This window comes from Terrapene carolina, unplaced genomic scaffold (assembly GCF_002925995.2).
Source record: "Terrapene carolina triunguis isolate 2854851 unplaced genomic scaffold, T_m_triunguis-2.0 Scaffold33891, whole genome shotgun sequence".
In the NCBI taxonomy this organism is placed as follows: domain Eukaryota; kingdom Metazoa; phylum Chordata; order Testudines; family Emydidae; genus Terrapene; species Terrapene triunguis.
The window spans coordinates 10,166,130-10,192,083 of NW_020698242.1; the positions used below are offsets into that span (position 1 = coordinate 10,166,130).

The 25,954-nt window shown below is 49.9% G+C and overlaps 1 protein-coding gene across 1 annotated transcript in view; it reads right to left on the reverse strand.

Moving 5' to 3' along the window:
• Nucleotides 1–25,954, reverse strand: part of LOC113409582 (dual specificity protein phosphatase 22-A-like) — a 41,016-nt gene that overhangs the window by 13,240 nt on the left and 1,822 nt on the right. The window contains exons 3-5 of the mRNA XM_026663678.1: nt 19,806–19,839; nt 13,589–13,671; nt 5,292–5,341 (exon numbers count right to left, since the gene is read on the reverse strand). Of these exons, the coding sequence (XP_026519463.1) occupies nt 5,292–5,341; nt 13,589–13,671; nt 19,806–19,839 (167 nt within the window). The remainder of the gene's footprint in view (nt 1–5,291; nt 5,342–13,588; nt 13,672–19,805; nt 19,840–25,954) is intronic.

Sequence of the window (25,954 nt, forward strand, 5' to 3'; positions counted from 1 at the left end):
ATTCATACTATCAGGCAAGATGGCAGGGAAACCAGTAAGAGGGGGAAAGAAAGCCAGCTACGGCGGAAACAGCACCAGATCAACCGGTATCCAAAGGAGAGTGGAAGTTTTATAACTCTGTTGTGACTGTGAAAGATGGGTGGTGGTGGTGGACAGCCTCCGTATTGGATATGTCACTTGAAGAAGAACAATCCATGGAGGGACCCATTGCTTTCATGTTATGGGAAAGGGACTCTGTCCTTCACCATTCTGAAGTCCTCAATCAATTCCCCTCTAGCACCTCTTGTCTTGCTATGTAGACCCCCACCCCCCCTGCTGTCTCTCATATAGAAACAAATGGATGGCTTTGTAAATTATCATCATCTCTCAGATCTTCTCTTTCATTTCCATCCCAAACCCCTTTGCATTCCTGACACAACCCTGGAACAGCCCCCTGTTTTCTCCACCTCAGACTCACTCCTTCTAACCGTCCCACCTGTCACAGCCACTCGCCACCATCCTGACTCTTCAATCGGCCATGAGGCGGCACTGAGTCACATGATGCCTCCTCCCCTTCCGCCTATCTCCAGGGGGCTGCTCCAGCTCTCCCACCCTTACTGGCTAAGGAAGGGAAAAGCAAAGGCTGTGAAGAAAGCCTGAGTTGTCTTATACCATCACAAAGCCCTATGGCTAGGTCATGAAACTAGCCCAAATACAGCTACCTGATTGGGTAACGTCTTCCATGAGTCAACTCCTCCCAGCTCATCTACCCGTAGGAATGTCTTTGTAATACTTTCCATTCCATTATAGAAATAAGGCACTGCTGGCCTTGTGTTATGGGGAAGGCCCTTTGTTTTCAGTTTTGACTGATTTTTACTGAAAAAGCCCCGTGTTTTACAAAAGCTATTATTTGGTTTTTACTGATTTTCACCCAAACTTTGGACTATTCAACTACATGAAAATACTGATTATGTTAAGAAAAGCCAATACACTACCTTAGTAGATGTGTTTAGCTTAACAAGTTAGCCTAAGTGTAAATGTAAGGTTGTCTGCTAAAGTAAAGCTATGCAGTGGAACACACATACACACACGTGTGCACATATATGTACGTACTATGAATGTACAGTTCATAAAATAAACCACAGCATTAAACTGCATTTACTTTCAATACTCTTCCATTCTCTATTTGTTGCATTTTTTCTGCCCTCACATCCCCTAACATTAATGTGGATTTTTACCCAGAAAATTGTGAAGTTAATTTTTTGCACCGATTTTCACCCAGTTTTTAATTTTTGTAATAAACACAGATACATTCCCAGGAATTTGAAACAAAATAAAAAACCAAAAACATCGGGCCTCGGTTATGATGGATTTATTGCTCTCCTTGGGTAGCTCGAAGCCTTTGGCTTCACATCCCACAGTACACCAGCCCCGGAAATGCACTGCTGGGCATGCCTTTTTGTATAATTGTTTGCTTCAGGTTTTTAATGTAGTGCTGACTTCCTCACCATGGGAATCCACTTTTGCTGACTCTACCCCAGTTGACTTCCCAGACTATGTCAGCCACCAGAATCCTCTCTCTTATGTCTACAGGCATCAGCCCCAAGGAACATACTCAATTTCCAGCCATCTCCTAGAGTAATTGGTACAGATTCCCTCTTTACATGCAGGTCATTATGAGTCGCCAAAGTCTCCAGTCACAAACCTCCCTCCTTAGAAATCCTTTGTAAGTGCCCCCGCATTGTGAAATCTCTGGTATAAAGCAATGTGCAGAAAATAGTTCCTTGAACAACTCTTCCTTCCTGTGGCCAGTTTTGTGTAGACATGTCACAAAGGGAAAAAAAAAAAATCCTGATCTTGCTGAGGAAAGGTTTTCTTGTAAAGCTTCTCTTTCCGCTCAGTGGGAACATGAGCAAGCAGAATTAGTAGGCTGGGGCATGTCTCTTTCTCCGAAAGATGCACTTTCCAGTGGAACACTAGCAGCTCTCCAAATACCCAGGGATAGGGTGACCACATGTCCTGATTTTATAGGGACAGTCCTGATTTTTGGGTCTTTTTTTTTATATAGGCTCCTATTACCCCCCACCCCGTCCCGATTTTTCACACTTGCTGTCTGGTCACCCTACCCAGGGACAAAGTTTCCAAAGCGGCCTCTGAACTTGCACACCCCCAGTTCTGGGCACTCAGAGCCTCGGGATTGCATGGGCAAGTGGCGTTTCTATGTGGAAAGGGGGTGGCGATGATGTTGGACTGGCATCATTCCTGGGGCACCCCGATACTATGTGTGCATGGAAAGATGAGCTTTGGAGCACCCCAAGGTATGTGCCCCAGAACAGAAGGGTTGCAATTTAAGTGTTGTGGAGAGGCCACTTTGAGATTCTGCCACTGGATTACGCTCAGTGGGGGCCGATACCGTGACCTTTGCAGTGATGATGGTACCGCACCGAGGGTTGGCCAGCGTGTGCAGGAGGCCTTGGGAAGAGAAGTCAAAACCTCCAACTCCAAACACACAACCCTCTGTCTGGAGCTGGGTTTGGTGGCCCATGAAATCCACCAGTGAGGAGTCACCGCTGTGGATGGTCCTGAATTTAACATGGATCCACTGGGATCTGGAAGGCACTGTGTGGCCTTACGCAGACTGAAGCTCAGCAGTGGGAAAAGACCTGTCCACCAGCCCCATTCTTCAGATCCCACGGGGGCCCGGGAGAGAGAAAATCCACTGCACCCCCACAACACACAAACACACACACACACACAGCGTCCCGGGCATGGGGGTCAGGGGAAAGTGGGGTGAGAAGGAGCGAAGCAAGACAGAAAGGATTTGTGGGTAAGGAGAGAACTCCCATCCCAAAGACGGGCCTGCACAGCTCCTCCCACTCATGCACCAGAGAGAACTGAACAGACCATTACTAGGTCTGACACAGAAAGTCACTACTCCGCTCCATCTCCCTGGGGTTACAACGCTGCAGCAGTTCCTAGAAGGCAGGCTCCAGAGTGGCTGGAGAATAACACCCACCACCACGCTCCCTCACCAGCGCAGTCCTTCCAAGCGCTGCAGCACAAAGGAGGAGCTGTAATCAGCTCTGCCCCCAGCCATATCTTACCTGGGAAGAGGGTTTTGCAGTGTGGAAGCAGCTGCATGAACCTCAGCGCATGGGGGGGGGGATTTACTAAATCTGCCAGGCTGACTGAGGGCAATCATGCATGCATGCAAAAGCAGTAGCACCTCAGCAACACTTAGTATTGCAGAGTACAGCACCGTGTGCCGGGGTGACAGGATTCCTGAAAGGCCCCCAAATGCACATGCAGCTATTCATACACACAGAGATGACAATGCCTCGCTCTTAGCTAGCCCGTTTTTTTTCAGGAGCTCTCAACGCACTTTGCAAAGGAGGTCAGGAACATCATCCCCATTTTACAGATGGGGAAACTGAGGCACAGAGAGGGGAAATGTCTTATCCAAAGTCATGTGGCAGAGCCAGGCATAGAAGCCTGTCCAGTGCTCTACTCACTCTAGCACACTGCCTCCCATTGTAGCCATTTATTCCTAAACAAAGGGTAGGAATAAATGGTCAGTTTTCAGAAAGGAGAGAGGTAAATTGAGGTGTCTCCCAGGTGTCTGTACTGGGACCAGTCCTATTCAACATATTCATAAATGATCTGGAAAAGGGGGTAAACAGTGAGGTGGCAAAATTTGCAGATGATACAAAACTACTCAAGATAGTTAAGTCCCAGACAGACTGCGAAGAGCTGCAAAAGGATCTCTCAAAACTAGGTGACTGGGCAACAAAATGGCAGATGAAATTCAATGTTGATAAATGCAAAGTAATGCACATTGGAAAACATAATCCCGACTATATATATAAAATGATGGGGTCTAAATTAGCTGTTACCACTCAAGAAAGAGATCTTGGAGTCATTATAGATAGTTCTCTGAAAACATCCACTCAATGTGCAGCGGCAGTCAAAAAAGCAAACAGAATGTTGGGCATCATTAAGAAAGGGATAGATAATAAGACAGAAAATATCATATTGCCTCTATATAAATCCATGGTACGCCCACTTCTTGAATACTGCGTGCAGATGTGGTTACCCCATCTCAAAAAAGAAATATTGGAATTTGAAAAGGTTCAGACAAGGACAACAAAAATGATTGGGGATATAGAACGGCTTCTATATGAGGAGAGATTAATAAGACTGGAACTTTTCAGCTTGGAAAAGAGACGACTAAGGGGAGATATGATTGAGAGGTCTATAAAATCATGACTGGTGTGAAGAAAGTAAATAAGGAAGTGTTATTTACTCCTTCTCATAACACAAGAACTAGGAGTCACCAAATGAAATTAATAGGCAGCAAAAGGAAGTATTAATAGACAAGCAAAAGGAAGTATTTCTTCACACAACACACAGTCAACCTGTGGAACTCCTTGCCAGAGGATGTTGTGAAGGCCAAGACTATAACAGGGTTAAAAAAAGAATTAGATAAATTCAGGGAGGATAGGTCTATCAATGGCTATTAGCCAGGATGGGCAGGGATGGTGTCCTTAGCCTCTGTTTGCCAGAAGCTGGGAATGGGCGACAGGGAATGGATCACTTGATGATTACCTGTTCTGTTCATTCCCTCTGAAGCACCTGGCATTGGCCACTGTCAGAAGACAGGATACTGGGCTAGATGGACCTTTGGTCTGACCCAGTATGGCCGTTCTTTTGTATCTATGTGTATACACACACACACAAACAGACCTGGTCAACTTGTTTCCAATAGTTGTACACAGTGTCCAAGATATTACTTCACCCACCCTGTCTCTCCTGTATCCAAGCGGGCATTTTCATTTTTAAAAATGACCTTTTTTCAGAAACAATATTTTTTGGCAAAAAATTGTCTACTTGGTCAGATTTTGGGGGCAGGGGTTTTGTGAAAAATGTGCCTTTTTTCAATGTTTCTTTTAGAGTCAGTGTTGAAAACATTATCCAAATGCTTATCGACAGTTTGTGCAAAGTTTTGACAATTATTTCAGGAATGTTTCCAAGGAAAGTTTGGAGGGAAAAATGGCAATTAAAAATATAAGTAAATGAAAAATCAACTTGGAAATCTTGATGAAAATGAGTTTGCCGTTTTTTGACTAGCTCTGCACACATGTACATATAGATCAAATCTAGAAATATTATTAATATGCAGGCTGTCTTTAAGCTCAGCAAGGATCGAAAGATTGTCCCAGCCATGAAGGGGTGATCATTAGAATTTGAACTTTCATTCATTGAAAACTGACAATTTGCTGCCCATGTAGGTTAAAAACTTGGAAAGAACTTACAGGTTTTGACTGGATGAATCTGACACTGATATACAGAGGTAGGTCATATCCTGAAACAGAAGGAAGGAGACAACATTAAAATGCCTTCAAGAAGCTTGTAACCAGAAATCTCCAACCCCTACGACCCTCTTAACCCCCCCACCCCACCCCACCCCAGACTGTTCTTGCAGCATCACCCGTGTGACGTTGTTAAACCAGATGCCAGCTCTTGCCAAGTCTGTAGGCGTCAGCTGAGCACTGACAAATTTATAGCTGGAAACCAGAACAGTTCACCTATATGTTAATATTGTTCAAGATAGATGTTAGACTTGTAAGGATGTGTTTAGTCTCTATAAAATGCTTGTAAATTGCTTCCTGCGTTAATCTCACTTGGAATGGCTGAATTCCAGGCTACCAGGTAAAATACGTTTGCTTTATAATTGTAAAAATGACTGCTCTGAACTTGTGAACTCAGACGGGAAGAGTGGCTCCCCCCGCCCATCCAGAAGGATTATCAAAATTAGGTGGGCCATCCTAGAACATGCATCCATGGGGAACTACGTGCAGAAGGCCTCGTCCCATGGGTTTGAATGCTGGAAGAGGGAAATGAAGATAGCTGACATGAAGATTTTTCATCTCTTTGCTGTTTGGACTCTTACAAGGGCTGGAGCTAAGAAACAAAAAGCAGAGATCCCTAGGATCAACCTGGGTTAGCCCCGAAAAGACATTCAATGCTGACGGATTACTTCATCTCTGCTGCTTTTGGAGCCATATACTGCAACTCATTTGTGCATATCTCTTGCCTCCTGTAAATAATGCTCTCATTTGTTTTTCCTAATGAATAAATTCTTAATTAGTTTGCTATAGGATTGACTACCAGTGTTGTCTCTGGTGTGAGATCTAAGGTACAAATTGATCTGGGGTAAGTGACTGGTCCCTTGGGACTGGGAGCAACCTGAATATTTTGTTGTTTTTTGGTGTAAGTGACTATTTATCACCAAGTGCAACCTGCCTGGGTGGCAAGATAGACCGGAGTGCCCAAGGGGGCTGTCTGTCACTCCATAGTAAGACTGGTACAGGGATCCAGGAGGTCACATTTGTTATCAGGTTGATGAAATCTAATTATAGAACACAGCACTGGTTTGGGGTGTCTGCCCTGCTTCTGACAGTCTGCCCTGAGGTCAGCGGTGGCTCCAGGCACCAGCGCTCCAAGCGCCTGCCTGGGGCGGCAAGCTGCAGGGGGGGGCACCCTGCCGGTCCCTGCAAGGGCGGCAGTCAGGCAGCCTTCTGCGGCTTGCCTGCAGGAGGTCCGCCAGTCCCGCGGATTCGGCGGCAATTCGGCGGCGGGTACACCGAATCCGCGGGACCGGGGACCTCCCGCAGGCAGGCCGCCAAAGGCAGCCTGCCTGCCGTGCTTGGGGCGGCAAAAAAGCTAGAGCCGCCCCTGCCTGAGGTTGGCACTCACGGTCGTGAGCCACTCCAGACAGCATGACAACCAGCTTGGGATGAAATCCTGGCCCTGCTGAAGTCAAAGGCCTCAGCAAAAGGCTGGCCACACAAAATCCAGGATGGAATATGGGTAAAAGTTCCCCAAAGGAGGATGGGAAAATATCATTGAATTTCCTGGCTTAATCAAGTTTGTGGATTCTGGATGATTTATAACATGCTTTTCAGACCACCCCAGCCCCTATCCAGACCAGTGAAAGGAGTTATTAAGGGTAGCATCCACTATGTGCCAGGCACTTTCCCAGCACTTAAGGACAGCCCTTGCACCGAGGGGCTCACAATGTAATCACACTAAAACCCAGCTAACAGCAGCCATATTTAAAACACATGGTGGAATCCTGGCCCCATGGAAGCTAATGGGAGTTTTGCCATTAACATCATCATGTCCCCAGGATTTCATCCACTGTACCTGCTTAACATAGAATCGGTCTAACTAGCCCCGTCCTGATCCCAGTGAGGAGGGGCTTTTCTTTCTTAAAGTGGTCAGCATTCTACGGATAGTACCCAAAATAAAGTGAAATTCACAGGGCGCAGCCAAGGCATGAGCTCTGGAGCACTTGTGATTCCCATGGTGAAGCTACTGGAAGCATATGGGAATCTCACAAGCCCATATTTAGGGGCCCTCGTTACAACACAGTTTTCCCTGACCCAGTTGCAACATGGTTCCCTCCGGTGCTGCAAACGGGACTTTAACCAAGTGCTGAGACCACGCTAAAGCCACGAATTTGGCACAGTTCATGAACGTGGTTAGAACACAGATAGTTCCCATCTATTCCTCAACGTGGACTCATGCTGTACTGAAGCTGGGGGAGGACGTGTTGTAACTAGTTCGCCTGCCACGGAGCTAGTTGTCATGGCGATGGGTGCCTCACCTGGATTAGGAAGATGGTGTGTAAACATGTTCAGGTGAAATCACTCTCATCAGTGCATTATTTCCTTTTCTATTTACCTTTATATATATATAAAAAAAATCAGGCCTGGTGCATTGTTTGGGGAGGGAGCAGGTTTAAATTTACTTCTTTTATTTAAAACAATGCTTCCCAGATCCTCCCAGCGCGGCACTAACATTAGAAAGTGGGATGTTTTTAAGGCTCCCGCTCCACAGCAAAGTGGATGAGAATCCTGCCAGTCAGCGTTTGAGCAGGTAAACACCAGCTTGCTGCAGTTCTCCTTCGATCTCTTTGCTGTGTGTCTGTGACCAGCGGCACTGGACTTTTCAGTAAAAACAACCTGTAAGCAACTAGGGCTAGCGCCAAAGCCAAACTGAAGTCAGCGGAAAGGCTCGCCTTGGCTTCAGTGAGCTTTGGATCAGGCCCTAGGGAAACATACTATAATTATGATTTATTTATGTGTATTACCGTAGCAGCTAGGAGTGAAGCGGGACCCCACTGTGCTACAAACACACAAGGCTCTGGGACCGAATGTCTGAAACAGGGACCATCGATTCACAGACCATCTAGTCAGACCTGCATGGGCGGCGTGTGAACCCCCTCTTAGGGGAGGCTAGTCCCCGGCTCTGCCCCTTCCACCCGAGGCCCTACCCCTAGCCTGTCCCTTCCGCCCCACCCGAGCCCCCCACCACAGCCGGAGGAGCCCCAGCTGAGCCGCCCTGAGCTGCCAGCCAGTCCGCCCGCCCGCCCCAGCCACGCCAGCCAGCCCAAACACCAGCCCGCCCGCCCCAGCTGGAGCTGAGCTTGCGCTGGCTTCAGGGGGAGACGCGGAGCGAGGGCGAGGCCTCATGGCAGAGCATGGGCGGGGCCACGGCCTGGGTTTGGGGAGGCTTAGCCTTCTCTGGCCTATTATACCCACCACCCACGAGAACCCGGGCCACAGAACCTTCCCACACAGCCCCTCTCATCAACTTCTATTACACAGGATGTGCCCAGCAGAGAGACACAACACGTGGCCCTCATGGTAACACTACCCGTCTCTGTCCACCCTGTGCGTACTTCACGATACGCTGCAGAGAACCAGAGCTCACTCCCAGGGCTGTAGATCATTCTCCGCCTTTTCCTGAGACTCTCCTCTCTTCCTAGCAGGGCTGAGTCCGGCCCCCCACGTAACTCAGGTCGCACGGGATTTGGGGACCCAGGTCTGTTGTTTGGCTTGTGGAGGAAACTCGAGCCTCAAGCCGCCTGTGTCTGCCTCCTCCTGACTCTGGTGATGAAGTAGCTCAGGCCTCTGTGACCCTGGCGTCCAAGGTCTGCAAGGATGGGAATCCCCTCCTGGGCACTGCTCCCACACTGAACCCAGGCCCGTGGGATTTCCAACGAGACCGCGTGTAAACCAGCCCACAGGGCACATGTCCCACTGTGACTGACGTGCGAGTGCACACTAGAAGCCAGAATTCCCACTGCCCTGTCACACAAAGTCCCTGGAAGCCAATGAGCTGGCGGCGCTTGGTACCCCTAATCTCATCTATTCTTCTAGCCCTCCCACTCCCATAGAGTCTCTCAGCAGGGCCTAACCTCTCCGCCCCAGCCTGGGCTTACCTGGGGGCCATCTCCAACTTAGCCAGGCCATTCTGATGCTCCATTATGGAGGAGACGCCTGTGCAAAGCGCTCACCTATAAAGTGCCGGGCTCAGGCCTCTCCTGAGCTCCAGTGGCAGGGAGTTCTGCAGGTCAGAAGAGGGTGCGCTGGCTGCAGCCAGGCCGTGGGTTTGCACGGCCAGCAAACCTCACCTGGAAATGACGGATGGGGAATGGACAGTGACCTGCCCCCCAGACGATGCTGTTGCTGATGCTCCCCGAGGGTGTGTGACTCTCGGGAGCAATGACTCAGACGGGCCGTGGGGATTTGAGACCCACATCTCCCATTGGCAAGAGCAGGACAGAGCCCCTGCCCTGCATGCTGCTGAGAGCATGATAGGAAACAGGGTCCAGTTCCTCACTCACCCTAACCTCACAGGTCTTCTGCAAGGATGTGCATCTCCTCCACATGAGTTCATCTCACCTGTGCTGCTCAGGCCTTGTGGAAGACCCTCACCCTGTGTGATGGCTGGACAAGACATAGCTAGTGATCTGAGAAATCAGTGAACGTGGAGCTGTGAAAATGCGGGGGCTAGAGTAAGGCACAACGGGGGCAGCTGCTGCGCAGTCTCCCACAGACATGGTCCTCAACAAGGCCACTTTTGTAGGGTGAGCACAGCCAATGCAAAGCGCGGGGCGTCCTCCTGTCTCCAGCAGCACAAACGTTCATTGAGACCCAGCTCCAGATGGAGAGCTCCTCGCTGCTGTGATTTTGGATGGATTGGGCCTAACAAACCTGAAGGAGGTGCAGGGGCCTTTGAATGGGAGATGGAACTTTCCACTACCAGGTCATCAACAGAGACAGGCATCTGATAGCACAGTCGCTCTGGGAAAGCAGTTTGGTGGTACTCAGTCCAGTCTCTAGAGGGGCAGCTGTCCAGATCTCAAAGGTTACCTTCACGGGCAGCACCCTGCTGGCTAAGAGGCCAAGGTTCAAATAAGCTACAGGCTGAATTACCCACCTTTGTACCCCTAGAGATGGCCCCTGCAGGTGAAGGGAAGCCTGCAGTGCCCTGGTCTATGCTGTGCCAATCAATACAGCTACGGGTGGGGATTATGAAGGCCGTGTCTTTGGCTGGGATCCATTGGCAGATTCAGGCCAAAGAACAATCAGACAGTCCACCCCTGGGGAATCTCTCGCTCTGCCTCTGCATCTGCCAAGAACTCTGCTTCTTTTCTTATGGGAAAAGCCATATTCCAGATCCACCTCTCAGACTGTAAGAGGCAGAGGAGGCTACTCAGGGATCTCCTTGCGCTCTCCTCTACTGTCCCCCTTGGAGCGGAGGTATACTGGTCTGTCTCTCCTCTCTAGATATTTATGCTGTGCCCATCACCTTGGTGTCTGGGTGCCATCAGAACTGTTGATCCCCAATGCTGGCTGTTTCCTTTCAGAGCTTCTCAGTGTTCCTGCATGCATCTGCACGCGCGCACACACACACACACACACATACACACACACACTTTGGAAGAATTGCCGGAGGAGCCAGAAAGAGAAGGCTGGGTGTAATGCACTGTGGTGCGTCACCCTGGAGCCCTGCCCTTCCATAAGCCCTCTGCATAGCGTGAGAATTCGCCTCTCGCACAATTGACAGACTCCACATTAGTTTGGGGAAAGGGGGTTTGGTGGTTTCCTCATCCGTACACATCACCAAACCACTGTCTGCTCTGCCACGCACTGGCAGCTGCTGCCAAAGAGCTGAAGGAAACTGGGGTGCATTGGCACAGCGGGTTGTGGGGGGCAAGCCCAGGCCTGGACAGGCAGGGGGGCTGCAAGTCGGGAGTGAGGTGCATTGGCAGAGCTGTGACAGCAGTGGACTGTCAGAATAGCGGGGGATGCAGGAGGGGAGTGAAGGGGGAGAGCATTGCTCAGGGGTGAGGTGCACTGGCCGTGCCAGGTTGGGAGCAGCCCTGGAATAACACCCGGTGCTGCAGCTCGTGGTCGAGACACATTGACAGGGCCATGTAGCTGCAGCTTGCCTGGTACCTGCTGGCCTCACGCCAGAGCACCCAGTCCAGCAACAAACTAAGCAGTCAACTGCACCAAAAATGTATTGGCTGGGACATGCAGCTTCCCAGCAGCCAGGGGAGCCACACTGCAAACAGTCTCCAGCCTTCTTGCCAGCAGGTCCCCTCTTCCCACACACACACCCCAGGATTAACTGCTACTCGGCTAGCCGTTTCCTCTGCCATGCTGGAGCCAGGTCCCCCAGCCCAAGGAGGGAAGATGACAGCACTGCTGCCTGCCTGGGAACAGCACTGGGGTTTGCGGTTCCCTGCCTGGCTCTGTGATTGACACATTGCTCAACCCACCATGCCTTTCCGGTTCCCCTTTTCCTCTGGCCCCACGTGCTCAAACGTGTTGTAAGCGCTCGCTGTGGTTCGCCACCCGTCTGGCGTGGCTGTGCTCTGGCAGGGACGGCTCCCAGGCAGCTGCTGCTCCCCCGGCTCCCGCAGCCGTTTCTACATCTTTGATTTTACCCCACAAATTACTCAATGGCCCTTCACGAGGCCCTCCCGCTGTTATTGCTCTTTGTAATCCTCCTGGGCAGGAGGAAGGTCCAGTAGCGCAGGCGCGGTGCTGCTGGAACAATCCCAGGCTCCTCAGCGACCACACAGGGCTTCACAGCCATCAGCAGGGATCAACCCGAGAACCTTCCACTCCAAAGACACCAGACCTCTGCCATCAGAGCTGCGATTGCTACCATTAAACGGCCCACAGGAGAATGCCCTTTGACCTTTCGCCCTCACCGAAAGAGTTTCCCCAGTAACAGGAGATGTCTTTTGAATAGCAATGCTGGTGTCCAGAATAGCCGCTGAGCTCCTCAGGTTACCATACCAGCCCATGGGGTTAGCAGAAGGTCCTGCCTGCACTGCGATATGGACTGAGCCTACTCCCTGCCCAAGAGGAGGTGGAAGACTAACAGCATAGTGGCCCAGCAGGGAGGAAGCATGGTCCAGTGGGTAGCACAATGGACTGGGCCTCCAGAAACCTGGAGTTTCTTCTTAGCTCTGACACTGACCTGCTGGATGACCTTTGGCAAGTCATCTCCCGGCTCGGTGCCTCAGTTTCCCCTCCCACCCTTTGTCTGTTTTGCCCTGCAAGCTCTTCTGAGCAGTCACTGTCTCTGGCTAAGTGTGTGTACAGCACCGAGCACAATGGGGCCTTCATCTCTCTCGAGGGAAATAATCACAACAACAGTCGCTGGAAGGGAGTGACTAGCAGATAGAGGAGTGGGGAACACAAGCACGGAGGGCCAGGAAGCTGAAGAAACTGAGAGGCACAAGAAATGTAAGGATTTATCTCGTCAGCTAAATGCATCCCCATCCAGCAAAACCATGGTCCCCCCAGAAGCAGCAAGCATGGGTACGAAGTTCACACACATTTGCTTTCCTATCCACTAGAGGGCAGTAGTGCATTTACACAATAGCGGGTGCTGCAGAAGGGCCTGAGGATATGGGGCTGGCTAAGTGGGATCTGGGTTTCCTCCGGATTACTTTTTCACTCTAACCTGCTATTTTCCACCGTGCAATTCTACCCACCTTACTCCCACCAGGAGTCCCAGCCCTGCCCTTGCCCTGGAAAGGAGGGCGAGCTGCCCCTGTATACCCACAGACCTCTGAGATTTGGCCTCTCATCTCAATGACACCCAAAGGGCTGGCGTCCGAAACTCGCCCCACTCCCATCGCCAGCACCTGGGGACCTGTGTCTGGGATTAACTCTACCAGATGACGGCCAGGCACCCGGCACCTGCCCCACCCATCGCCCTCCCCATCACGAACCCGGTTCCTGAGCCCAACGCAGCTGCCCGCAGAGAAGTGCCCCAAGTGGCCCCAGGCCACGCCGATCTGCCCCGTGTGGAGCGCTTGGCAGAAGTACAAGCCTGCAACTGACAAAGGCCTGGATTCAAGCTTGTGTGTGTACCAAGCTATTTGCACACAGGCCGGGATCCCAAAGGAGGAACACTCGAGTCACCCTCGAATGGCTGCAACATCCCCTCCCGCATGCATGGCTCCTTCTCTGGCCCGGAAGAAGCCTTGTAACGCTGCACAGAGCTGGGGTGCCCTCTGGTGGCCCTGTCTATGCCTGGCACCTCTGCTTTGTACAGCAATCCTCCTCACTGGTGGTATAGCAGCAGAGCGTCATCCAGAGATCTCAAAGCACTTCACAGTCCCAGTTACGGGAAGCATTATTATCCCCACTGGATAGCAGCAATGCTCGCCTCTCACATTTCCCTCCTTCCCATCTCCCCAGGCTGCGGCTGCGAATGCACCCCCACTCACCTCCAGCACAGGTCTGGCGTTGTTATGCACAGACAGGATGTGGGTGACCCTGTTCTTTGTCAAATTTTCTCTGTCCTCAGAATCTGTAGGCAGAAAAAGTCTCATGAACAAAACACCCAACCCTCTCTTTAAAAGCTGGCCCATAAAGCATTAAGTAGTAATATTCGTTTGGTCTCTGGGCTAAGATCGAGTGTCAGTTTAGTACATGCTAGTCTTTTCTGTTACATTGACTACATTCTGCACTAGGAGGGGCAGGAAATTAACGATCCAATAGGTTTTTCCCATTGCTAAAAGCTCTGATCTTATTAGAAATTAAAACTGGTCAGAACCTTGGGTTTCTCCTCCTCTTCCCCCACCTCCCCATCCCCAGCTCCATGGAAAATTTCAACAAAAATGACAGGTTTCAGAGTAGCAGCCGTGTTAGTCTGAATCCACAAAAAGAACAGGAGTACTTGTGGCACCTTAGAGACTAACTAATTTGAGCATAAGCTTTCGTGGGCTACAAGAAGTGGGCTGTAGCCCACGAAAGCTTATGCTCAAATAAATTTCTTAGTCTCCAAAGGTGCCACAAGTACACCTGTTCTTTCAACAAAAATGCAATTTTGTTTTGTTTGGTTTTCATGGAAATTTTCAGTGGAAAATTTTGACTTTGCCAAAAAAAAATATTTGGACCAAAATGACCAAAACCAATTGCTCAGTTTTCGGCCAAAAAAAAAATCAGTTTTGGGGCTTTTGATTTTCTGACAAATAAAAAAAACTGAAATGCTTCTGAGGAGAGAAGACATTTTGTGGGAAAATTTTACTTTAATTGAAAATCCAATTTTCCGTCCAAAAAAAAAGTTTTGATGGAAAAATGTCATCAGCCCCCTGAGAAACATACCTGTTTACTAGCACCAGCTTGGGTTCCTAGGTATTCGAGGAACCATTTAGGGACGGGATCGTTCAATCCAATCCCACAATCTTTTGAGAGTGGGCAAGGTCATGGGCTTTGTGCATTCTCATATTTAAGCAGAAGCAGCCTTTGAGATGTTCTGAATCCTACAGTCACCCTTTCCCAGCCCTTTGGAGACTGTGGATGCAGACACATCTTCTCCATACTGCTTTGACGTCTTTTCACTCCGGAAGATGCCAGGGCACTCAGCATTAAGCTCAGACCTCCACCAGCCACGTTGGTGGAGCCCAGCCGCCTTGTGGCCAGCTGAAAAACTGACAAGTCTGGAGTGCTCTTATGACTTAGGGTATGTCTACACTACAGGATTAATCCGAATTTAGATAATTCGAATTTGGGAAACAGGTTGTATAAATTCGATTGTGCGCGGCCACACTAAGCACCTTAATTCGGTTTTAAACCACATTAATTCGGTGGTGTGCGGCCACACTACCCCATTAACTTAAACACAGTAATTCGGTGGTGTGCGTCCACACTAACCCTAATTCGAATTAACAAAATCGATTTAGGCTCTACTCCGTTCGTCGAGGTGGAGTACAGAAATCGATTTAAAGGGCCCTTTAATTCGAATTAACTGGCTCTGTAGTGTGGACGGGTGAAGGGTTAATTCGGATTAAGGCAGCTAAATCCGAATTAAAGTCCTAGTGTAGACCAGGCCTTAGATTCCCCTCCAGGGCTGGGACCCCATGGAACTGCACAAACACGCACAGAGATGTGCCCAGCCCATAGGAATTACAGCCCATTCTCCTGTTTAAAGGCAGCAGTCACTAATTCAACAAGGTTTAGCCTGTAGAGAGACATAAACTGCTTCCTCTAGTGGCTACATCATGTGTCCCAAATCCTGCCCGGCCTCAGGCATCGTCACCTACTGCTGGATTGTTCTGTAGTGCCACACACTTTCCAAACCCCATCACATCTCCTCTTCAGTTCCCTCTGCCTGTCTCCTTCAGGCATCCCTGACACTGGGTAAGGAATAAATCCACCAGCAGCACGGCAGGCTATGACTCCAAGAAGGTCTAGGAGAACAGCTCCAAAGACTACCTAGTCTATATGGGTACGTCTACACTACATCTGGGAGCAGGCCACCCAGCCTGGATCCACAGACTTGCTGTGGCAGGGCTCACACTAGCGCCCTAAACATACCTGTGTAGATGCTGCAGTTCAGGCTCTAATCCCAGTGCTAACACCAACTCCCTCTGTGACCTCAGGCAAGCCACTCAACTTCTATGTGCCTCAGTTTCCCCCGTTGTTAAATGGGATACTCATACTTAGTTCTCCACCTACCTCTCCAAGGGGGAGTGAGGATTAACAAGTTAATGTCAAAGGGCTTTGAGACTGAAAAGTGCTGAGGACTAGAACAAATCCACACCCACCCAGGACTTTGCATCTGTCTCTTTGCTGCGCACCAGTGTTCTTCAGAACCTCACTGCTACTCCAGAGACAGCATGTTTCCTCCTGCTCTGAAAGTCTGGGCCCCTGCCACAGGAGAGTTTCCATTAGCAGCATGGGGACTCTGCCATACATGGGCACAATTCAGATTGCATCCCACAGAACCACAGACTACTCTCCTTATTAAGATGCCTCGCTGCTTTGCAATGCTTCTTTTCTCTCTCTTTAAAAATATACATTTTGCGGCTTCCCTGCCTACACATTACACACAGTGGGTAAGTCAACATTGCAGACATACCCACGCTAGCATTGAGCTAATGGCCACTCAAGTATATCCCCTAGGTCCTGGATGGGCAGAATTAACCCACCTGTGCTGCCAGGCTTCACTACTATTGTTACTTGAGTGAGTTTTGATCTAGCTCAGGCATGCCTCCCCATGCTGCAATCACGCCTCCTGACTGCAGTGTAGACGTACCGGCTGTGGCCTTTCTGGTTTCTGCAGTCTCTCCATGGAGAGGTTCTATTGACATGCAAACTTACAGCCCTTCTCTCTTCATTCCTTTCTTTGCTCTGTCGCCCGACTGCTTCATCTAAACCCAAACAATGGCCCGTCGCTTAGGGAGCGTCGGACACCTTTAGAAACCAGCACTGGGGGAAGAGAAATCATTTAACCGGAAAGAATGGAGCTTCCATCTAGCCCTTCCCTGACCTCTAGAGAGAGCGCGCCTCTTATACAAACAGGAGGAAAGGATTCCTCAGTCCAGGTAATCAGATCCTTGAGTAACAAGGGGCTTTTCCCATCAGGGCAGTAGTAGTAGTTTGAAAACACACCAGTCACCTAGAGCCCCCTCTCTGCGGTACTTCTCTGGCCCCCATCACTGCTGTATCTAAGCACCCCATAACCGTTCACGTACTTACCCTCACAATGCCCCCGGGAGCCAGGGCAGTGCTGTTATCCTCATTGCACAGACAGGGAACTGAGAGGCTGTGGTCATACAGGGAGGCATTGCCGGAGCAGGGAATTAAGCCCAGGCTACCCAAACCACTGGCCCATGTTTCCTCTCTACCTACTCCTGAAGAGAACACCAGCCCTACAGTGGCAGCCACGCCATTCCAGGCATGGTGATCACTAACTCGCTAGGGGAGAGAAATCCAGGGAGGTGTGAATCACTGAAGAACCAAACTCAGCCCTTCACATTCTCTGGAAAAAATGTCACCCTGTCCAGGAAATGCAGGCTGTCTGCTGTGGCGTACTATACTGCAGTGCCTATATAATGCTGGTTCCTTATAGGTGTGTTTGAGCATAGGGATGACATCTCTTTAAGGTCCCCTATAAATGCAATAGGCAGATTATATCAGCTGGGTATTATTATTCTTTAAATATTTATATTATGGTAGCCCCCAGAAACCCTGGTCGGGCTCTTTGTGCTAGGAGCTGTACAAACACATACGAAACCACAGTCTCTGCCCTAATGAGTTTACAGTCGAAGAAGTGAAGGGGCGTGTGAGGTTGGAAGGGTAGGCATATACTCAAATAGATACCATACAAGGATTAGGGAGAGACACAACATTTGGGATTCTGTACCTGATAATTATAAATGGATGAAGTGACATCTGCCCTCCCTTGACCCAGCTGATTTCATAGAAGCACCACAGCAGAGCTGGGTCCGGTGGGGACACGTAAAGGAGGGATGAGTAGCGAGCAGCCTTACAGAGCAGTTCGCAGGACCAGCCTTTAAAAATGCACCAGAAAATATTTTGTTTTACTTGTAAACTGAGCCAACCTGCTATGGAATCTCTGCCTAGCACACACAATGCTTAAATTCCCTGCTCGGCTCTCAGACAGTCGGGTGATAGTGAGATGGAGAAACCTAAGATCCACACATCAGATGGACAAAAGAAAACACACACAGAGGAAGGATGGTCCAGTGTTTAGAGCACTAGTGGGCCATTTCGGAGACCCCGCTTCAATCCCCTGCTTTGCCACTGACTTTCCGTGTGACCGTGGGCAAGTCACATGATCTCTCTGTGCCTCAGTTCTCCAGCTGTACAATGGGGTTAATAGCACTGCCCTCCTGTGGTGCTGGAACAATTTGTACAGTTGGGGTGCTGAGAGCCATTGAACCAAACTATAAACCTTGTATATGGTGGAAACCACTTCAAACCAGGGGGTGCTGCCACACCCCCAGCACCCCGAGTGCCAGCGCCTATGCTGCCCTCCCTCACAGGATAAACACATTAATGGTTGTGAGGTGCCCAGAGAGGGCCCACAGACAGTATCCTGGCAATGTTTCATAGCAGCGCTGGCATGGCAGTTCCTAAAGGTTCATCTAATAATGAATTATCCCCATTCGCCCGGCCCACCTGAGGAACACATTAAAATCAGTTCAGATCTGTCATCAGGCAAAGCACCCTGGTGCCTCTCAGCCTCTTCCCAGAGAACAGCTGCAAGCTGGAAGAGCATGCGGGTAATGATATGCAAATGAGAACATCAAGGGCCAACCTCTCTGCTAGAATCCCACCAGTCTCAGCAGTGCTAACACAAGGAGCTGGTAACCTGGGGCCTGGGTTTACTTAGGTCAAGTCTGTAACCTCGGCCCGGGCACATACTCCACCGTGCTAGCTCTCATCAGCTCAGGGAACCAACCTGGTAAATTCCACTTGGCTGCAATCTGCTAAACACGCAGCTTGAAGGCAGAATTAGCATTGTCCAAAGAGCCTCAGTTCTAGGGTTGCCAATCCTCCAGGATTGTCCAGGAGTCTCCAGGTATTAAAGAATAATCTTTAATGAAAGATTATGTCATGTGATGAAACCTCCAGGAACACGTCCAACCAAAACTGGCAACCTTATCCCTGCTCTGTAGTTCATTTTCTTTTCTTTACTTTTCTCCGTTTTTCACTCCTCCTGCCTCTTCTCTTTACTCCTCATCCTCCTAACGCTATGTGGAAAAACTCCTGGCCCATCCAAAGGGGAATGACAGTGCCATCAGCGGTACAAGAGATACGTAAAACACTTCCAGGCCCTACTTCCAACAAGCAGCTTAGCTGTTCTGATGGGCAACAACCAGAGGGTCTCCTAGCATCACCTAATCACCACCCAGAGAACAGCTTTAAAAGGGCAGCAGCTTTCATGGAAGATGCCTGGGGCTGGCTCCCAGCCCACAAAGGGCAAAGCTCCCAGCGGATTGGAAAGCACTGCTAAGAAGGTCTAGTTGTTGGCCCGGCGGGAATTTCACAGTAAATGCAATGGTGTAGGCTCCAACGTGTCTGTTGAACTTCCCCAGGGCCAGACACATGCCAAAGGCCTCAGTGCAGTGAACGGGTCTCTCTCCTCAGCACCAGAACTGCTTGTAGCTCCTTCTGCAAAAGGCCACGCAGGACTGGGACGAGGGACCTTGCATTGTCTCGCCACGTGTGAGGATCTGAGTCCTGCAGAGGGCAGATTCTCTGTGGCACAGCGATGGGGAACAGCTTCCGGGACCCTGCCGAGGAACCTGTCTGCAGGGCCCTCGCTGACTATCAGGTGTGTTTGAGTGTGTGTGTGTGCGGGGGGGTCTCTCTAGAGCTTCTGAGAAGCCTCCTTGGGAAGGAGGGAGCGCCCTTTTTCATAGCACGTGGCCCATTTATACAGTCTCTGGCTCATAAGGGCCCAGTCCTGGGTGGGTGCTGAGAGCCTTCAACTCACAATGAAATCATTGGGAGTTGAGGATGCTCGGCACCTTGCACAAGGCACTCAGTACCCAATAGGATCAGGCCCTTGGATTCTTTACTCGGTGGGGCAGGAACCGTGTCTTCCTGTACAACGCCAAGTGCACTGATAGTGCTTAGTCAACAATCTCCCATGGTGCTTGGGAGCTGGAATGAGCGAAAGACACTTACCCCGGATGTTTCCCAGGTAGAGGCCCTCAACAACCTGAGAAGAGACAAAGAAAGGAGAGATTTCAGAGTGGCCTCAGTGTAAGAATCTGCTGCTGGGGCAGGTGAATTGCAGGATTATGCAATAATACTGATGATGACATTAAACCTTGTGATCATGATGTCACTCAGCCTGGCACCAATCCTGTGGCTGGACTTTAAAAAGTGGGTTGGATCATTTCTGACCCCTACCGTCCTTCCCACCTGTGCAATGAAACCTTATGCTTGGGGGAAGACATGTGGTGGTCTGTGGTGATCCCCAGTTACAGCACTGCACAATGAGCCAAGTATCTAAGGGCTAGGGGTGCTTTCTTCAAAAACATCAGGTTCTGGCCTGTGACAGAGACAGAGCACCAAACTACAAGGAACAGCGGGTCTCCCATTTGGATTGAGGGCAGGTTGTGGTGCAGTTAGTCGATGAGTAACACAAAGGATGCCGTGTTGTTACTGTGATTTGCTTAGTCAGTAGTGTGCTCGGTGCTGTACACGACGCAAAGACAAATACACTCCTGGTCCCAAATGGTTTACCAGTCTGACAGATGCTGAGGTTATGGCAGTGGCTGAGGTATGACAGGGAGTTCACCTCACACTAGCCTGAAAAAGATTGTTGTGGCTCAGAGGGGGTTAAGTTACCTGAAAAACCACACCTGAGGGAGAGGACTGAGAATGGAGCCCCCAGCTGAGCAGGAGCAGGGGCCAAGCATGAGGGCAGAAGAAGACTGCAGCATGGAAACCTGCAGTCACTCTCCCGGCTTAGAGAGGAATGAGGGAGAAACCCAGGGGGAGAGTAGAAGCCCTGGGACACGGGCCCTAAGGCAAGGGTGCACCTATTCAGAAGGGTTGTGGATAAGGAAGCCTGATAGAGACAGAGTAGGAAGCAGTCCAGGGAAACAACGGCAAGGTTTGGGACGGAGCAGACCCTGGCTGCTGATTGTAAGTCCGTAGGCTGGAACCCTGAGTAGTGGGCAGGCCCGGATTCCCCTCTAGCCACAAATGAAGCGGCCTAGCCTTGAACTGGAGGACTGCCAGGAACGATACCCGGACAGCCAGTCCGGTGAGACTTTGAAACCCAGGAAAGGGAACGCTAGAATGACTTGGCCCAGTCCCGAAGAGGAAGCATCCTGAGTCTCAAAGGGGAAGCACTCCAACTCCTGGAGCGTGAGCGGGACTCAGTGCAAATGAGACATGGAAGGGGGCGTCAGAGGTGGAGCTATTCCCCAGACACAGCCACAAGGAGGCGCCCCAGCCATGAGTAGTGAACCCCCTGACACAGGTAGGAGAGAGGAGGGAATAACTGACTTTTTCTTGTTTGTTTCATTCTCTCCTTTCCCAGCACATGCTTCCGTCTCTCTCGAGCCCTGATCCAGCAAACACGCACGTGCTTAGCTGGAAGCCTGAGATTTGTACCATGGCATGAATTCAATGGGAATGATCACAGGCTTCACGTTAAGCACATGTATACGTGCTTGTAGGATCAGGACCTGGGGTTACAAACCCTTTGGAGAAATTATAAGCTATGTGTATAATTAAAAACTATCTTAATTAATAAGCAAACATTTCAAAGACCCTGGGTGTCTTGCCCAACGCCAGTCCGGGAATGCAGAAATGTGGAGTTCAGTCAAACTCAGGCCTTTGACGTTAACACGTTTAGTTTGCTGGCTTACATTTATACACATAGAATCATAAGACTGGAAGGGACGTCGAGAGGTCATCTAGTCCAGTCCCCTGCACTCCTGGCAGGACTAAGTATTATCTAGACCATCCTTGACAGGTGTTTGTCCAACCTGCCCTTAAAAATCTCCAGTGATGGAGATTCCACAACCTCTGTGGGCAATGTATATACCCTGACAGGTAGGAAGTTTTTCTTAATGTCCAACCTAAACCGCCCTTGCTGAAATTTAAGCCCATTACTTCTTGTTCTATCCTCAGAGGTTAAGGAGAGTATTTTTTCTCCCTCCTCCTTGTAATAACTTTGTATGTAATTGAAAACTGTTATGTCGCCTCTCTGTCTTCTCTTCTCCAGACTAAACAAACCCAATTTTTTCAATCTTCCCTCATAAGTCATGTTTTCTAGACCTTTAATCATTTCTGTTGCTCTTCTCTGGACTTTCTCCAATTTGTCCACATCTTTCCTGAAATGTGGCACCCAGAACTGGACACAATACTCCAGCTGAGGCCTAATCAGCATGGAGTAGAGTGGAAGAATTACTTCTCGGGTCTTGCTTACAACTCTCCTGCTAATACATCCCAGAAGGATGTTTGCCTTTTTTGCAACATGGGTGGTTCAGGAACCCAAATGTTAGTGCTGGTCAATACCCCTGGAGCTGGACAGTCTCTGTTGATCCCCAGAGCAGGTCCCTTATGGGCTGTGGCAGGACCAGCTCACCCCCATGTTACCAAGTCAATGCGTCTCCACCTTTACAGGGTGAGTCCAGTTCAACGGGTGAGACAGGAGTTCAATCTCCATGGCCCAATCAGCCCTTGGCCTCCCCACTGAAGCTGCCAATGAGGGGGCCTGCTGAGAAGGTGGCGTTATGAGGACACCTGAGCACCAGGAACTGGTCTGAGAATCTCAGCTCACTTCCCCCAGGTGAGCCACAGTCACACCTTCAGCCATCAACAACCCCGTGAGCTGCAGCAGAAGCGAAAGTTTCCTGTATCCCAATGTCCCGGGCTGCCCACTCTCCTAACATCCAGTATGTTAACCATCCGACGCCGCTAGAACAGGCACCAAAGCTCATCCAACCAGCCAGTGACTCCAACGGGGAATGCGGCCCAAATGCCAAACCAGATCACCCGACCCACTGCCGAGTTCCACACGCACGTCAAGTTGCATGGCAACTGAAACACAAGCAGCACCTGCCGTGACCTTTCAAGAGACTCGGCTTGCCTTTAAATGATGATGAGCCAGGGCTGTGCCAAGAGACGCTGGGACTTTGTTTTGTGTTTCTATAGCAACAACCTCTTGCAAACAGTTTTAAACGATGGCTCTGGGGATGCATCCAGGGCTGAGAAGAGATAGAAACGCCTGGGCTATTTTTAATACTTTCCAATGGGGATATTTCAGCCAGCTTGTTTTGTCTTTGATGCTCTCCTGTTGGTTCCAAAGAGGAGAGGAGATCGCTACGACGATTTACATAGCGTTGTAAACCTTCCATGGCACTTTAGAGAGCTGGGACAAACAATCGGGTCCCTGGGACCCTGGCAAGGTTGCTTCGCACCATTCCAGCATCACGAAGCACTCTTCAAGCTGGCTCAACAGGCTGCAAGAGGATTCTCCTGGGGGCCGTTGCAGCCAGTTAGGAATTTAGGGCAGCTCTGGACCCCATCAGCCTCGGGACCAGGAGTGCACAAAGCCGCCTTTGCCCATACCTCTCTTTGGCTGTGCTGAGCGGCCCGCTGCCGCTAGCACTCAGGTAGTGGGCGAGTGGAGGGATCTGTCAGAAGAGGTAGACAGATGGGTAGGATCCAGCCCACACTCCCTGCCCCAAGGAGCGTGCAGTCTGAATTAGCCAAGCAGAGACCATGGTAACGGACGGAGAGAGCCATGACGTTCAGGTGGCTGCAGTTAGAGTCTGAGGCAGGAAGAGCAGAGAGCCCATGAGCAGCAGCCCGGGGCAGACAGGAAGGTAAATGGAGCAGCTTTTAAGAGAGGTACTGCAGTAGAAGAGCGTGGCCTCCTGGTGCACTGGACAGGGGAGGCTCCTCCAGGTTTGGGGAGCAGCGTGAAAACCCCAGAGGTGGGAATGGCAGGAGGAGAGTGCACCGTGCTCAGGGCAGGAGACGGGACGCAATGGGAGATGGGACAGAAACAGCTCAGTTACTTAGTTGAGCTCTGCTCCTCTAGTGCATCATCAGAAAGGCAAAGGCCAGAGGAGCAGTTACCAAGGGTCAGATGGCCCCGAGGATTGGGGCTGGCCAACAGGGCCTACGGTTTATGATCAATGACTGGCCCTGGCTAGGCTCTGTCTGGGAATGATTCTGGCTATGCAGTGGCTTTAGCTCTCATGACATCAGAGGACTGAACTCTTTGCCCTTCTAAGGAGCTAAGAGAGAGGAGGGAGGAAAAGAAACGAGGCACTTTGTCTTCAAGCACCCTGTTGCTCCTGGTAGAACAGCCGAGCCGGCAGTGTCATCATGACTGATCGCTCCATGCAGCCAGCTGGAGGACCTTGCGAGGACATCGCTACCGTCCAGAATGGATCTCTGCCTCAAGGTCACGCTCTACAAAGAGGCAACCTGAAAAGCCTCACTCTGCTGGGACCTGGCTGAGCCCACAATCAGAGAGATGAGGCAGCTAAGAGGGATTCTGGGGCTGGCAGCTTTGAGTCCCTAACTACAGGCAGCATCTGGCACAGGACGAAACAAACCTGCAGCAGGTGTGAGTCCCCATCCAGCATGAAAACTCCGAGTGCTGGAAAGCAGGGGGCTGGTAGTCATGGCAAAGCTGTATATCTCCTCGGCAACATGGAGCGATGCACAGCTGGGCATCTTCCTGGGGTTGCTGAGAAACACACTGCCTGCCACTTAGCTGGGAACTCGTCCTGTGGGACACCATTTGATGGCTGTTCAGCCCCACCTCACGCTGGGGTGCAGGGCACCCTACCTACTGCCCAGCTGGGCATCTCTCTCTGCACAGTAAGTTGCTAGCCCTCGTGGCTGCAGAGAAAGACAGGAAGCCAAAGAACCTGAAAGGCTCAGAAGCCAGAAGGCAAATGAAAATGAACCAACTTTTATTTTATTTTTTAAAAAAACACATGTGGTAAGCCAATTATCATGATTTGGGGGAGGGGCTGGACTCATGATTTTTGAACATTTGGGTCTGGCAATACTGGTTCCCTTTCCCTGTCTCAGATCATTGCCCTGCTGCAGCCCCTCCTCAAACACTCAGAATGCCCTGTAAGCTCTTGCTTTGATTCCAGTCACCCCACCCGCCTTTGAAGCACCATGAAAGCTGGACCCTGCTTTGATGTATGGTGGGAACAGGGCCACGAGCACATCTGAGGAAGAGGGGCTGGAGGCAGGATTGTAGTATGGAAATAGGGAGTTAGTGTTTGCAGAGTCCTTTAAGATCATATGTACTATGAAAGGCTGAAAATTTTCAAATTGTTTATTTTGTGAATTTTTTTTCGTGTTTTTTCTACCAGTTCTAGTGCGAATTATTGTAATGAACTGTCTAGCATGTATGTGCACCACTGCCATCTACGGAATGAAATCAGAACAGTGCAACTGTATGTCATTGGCCCCATACTGCTAATAACTAACAGAGATTCTCCTTCAGTTAAGATGGCAGGAGTCTACTACTCCTGCTTTTGGAGTAGGAGAATCTGATTTGTAGCCACACTGCTGATTTCCCAACTGATTATGGCACGAAACACAATGTGGTCATCACGTTCCTTAGGGGGCACAGGTTCGTAACAACATTAGGGCTCCTGGCATCCAAATGACAAGACATTCTATGCATAGAAATGTCACACCAGCACATTTAGTGGAAGTGGACTCTAAGTCCAGACCTGCTCTGTCATTCAGTCTGGTTTCTGCTAAATCAGAAAAGTTTGCAGTTTGTGTGATGCAAATATTAACTTATCAGAAAAGCACACAGTCAAACCCTCTACACCGTCTCCCTGGCTTATAAACATTTAAAATGTCATAGAGCTGCTTAAATTATTTAAATCTACTCTCTGTGCTTCTACAAATTATCACTAAAAGCTCCTGATCTCTCATACAGAAGCTTGGATACTAAAATTAAAGCGTCAGTAAATAATCATTCCACTGGCAACTCAGTGCACTTGTTTTCTGTCCTGTAGAGAGGCCAAGATCTCTCCCTGAGGCTGCTGCAACATGAGTCATCTCACTTGTTCAGCTGCTCCCTCCTCTGGCTATGGACACAAAGGGGGGTGCCATGCCCTCTCCTTTTCATCTTCTGGCTTAGTCACTGCTGCAGAGCTAATACCTGCCCCTGGAAACATATCCCTTCCCCAGAGATTCGCCCTGCAACATACCTGTTACCTACACCTCAATCCACTACACCTCAATGCCTTCTTTTGAAAACAGTTCAGATGTATTTTTTACTTAGGACTTCTAAAGTTATTGTAACAATAACAGACAAAGTA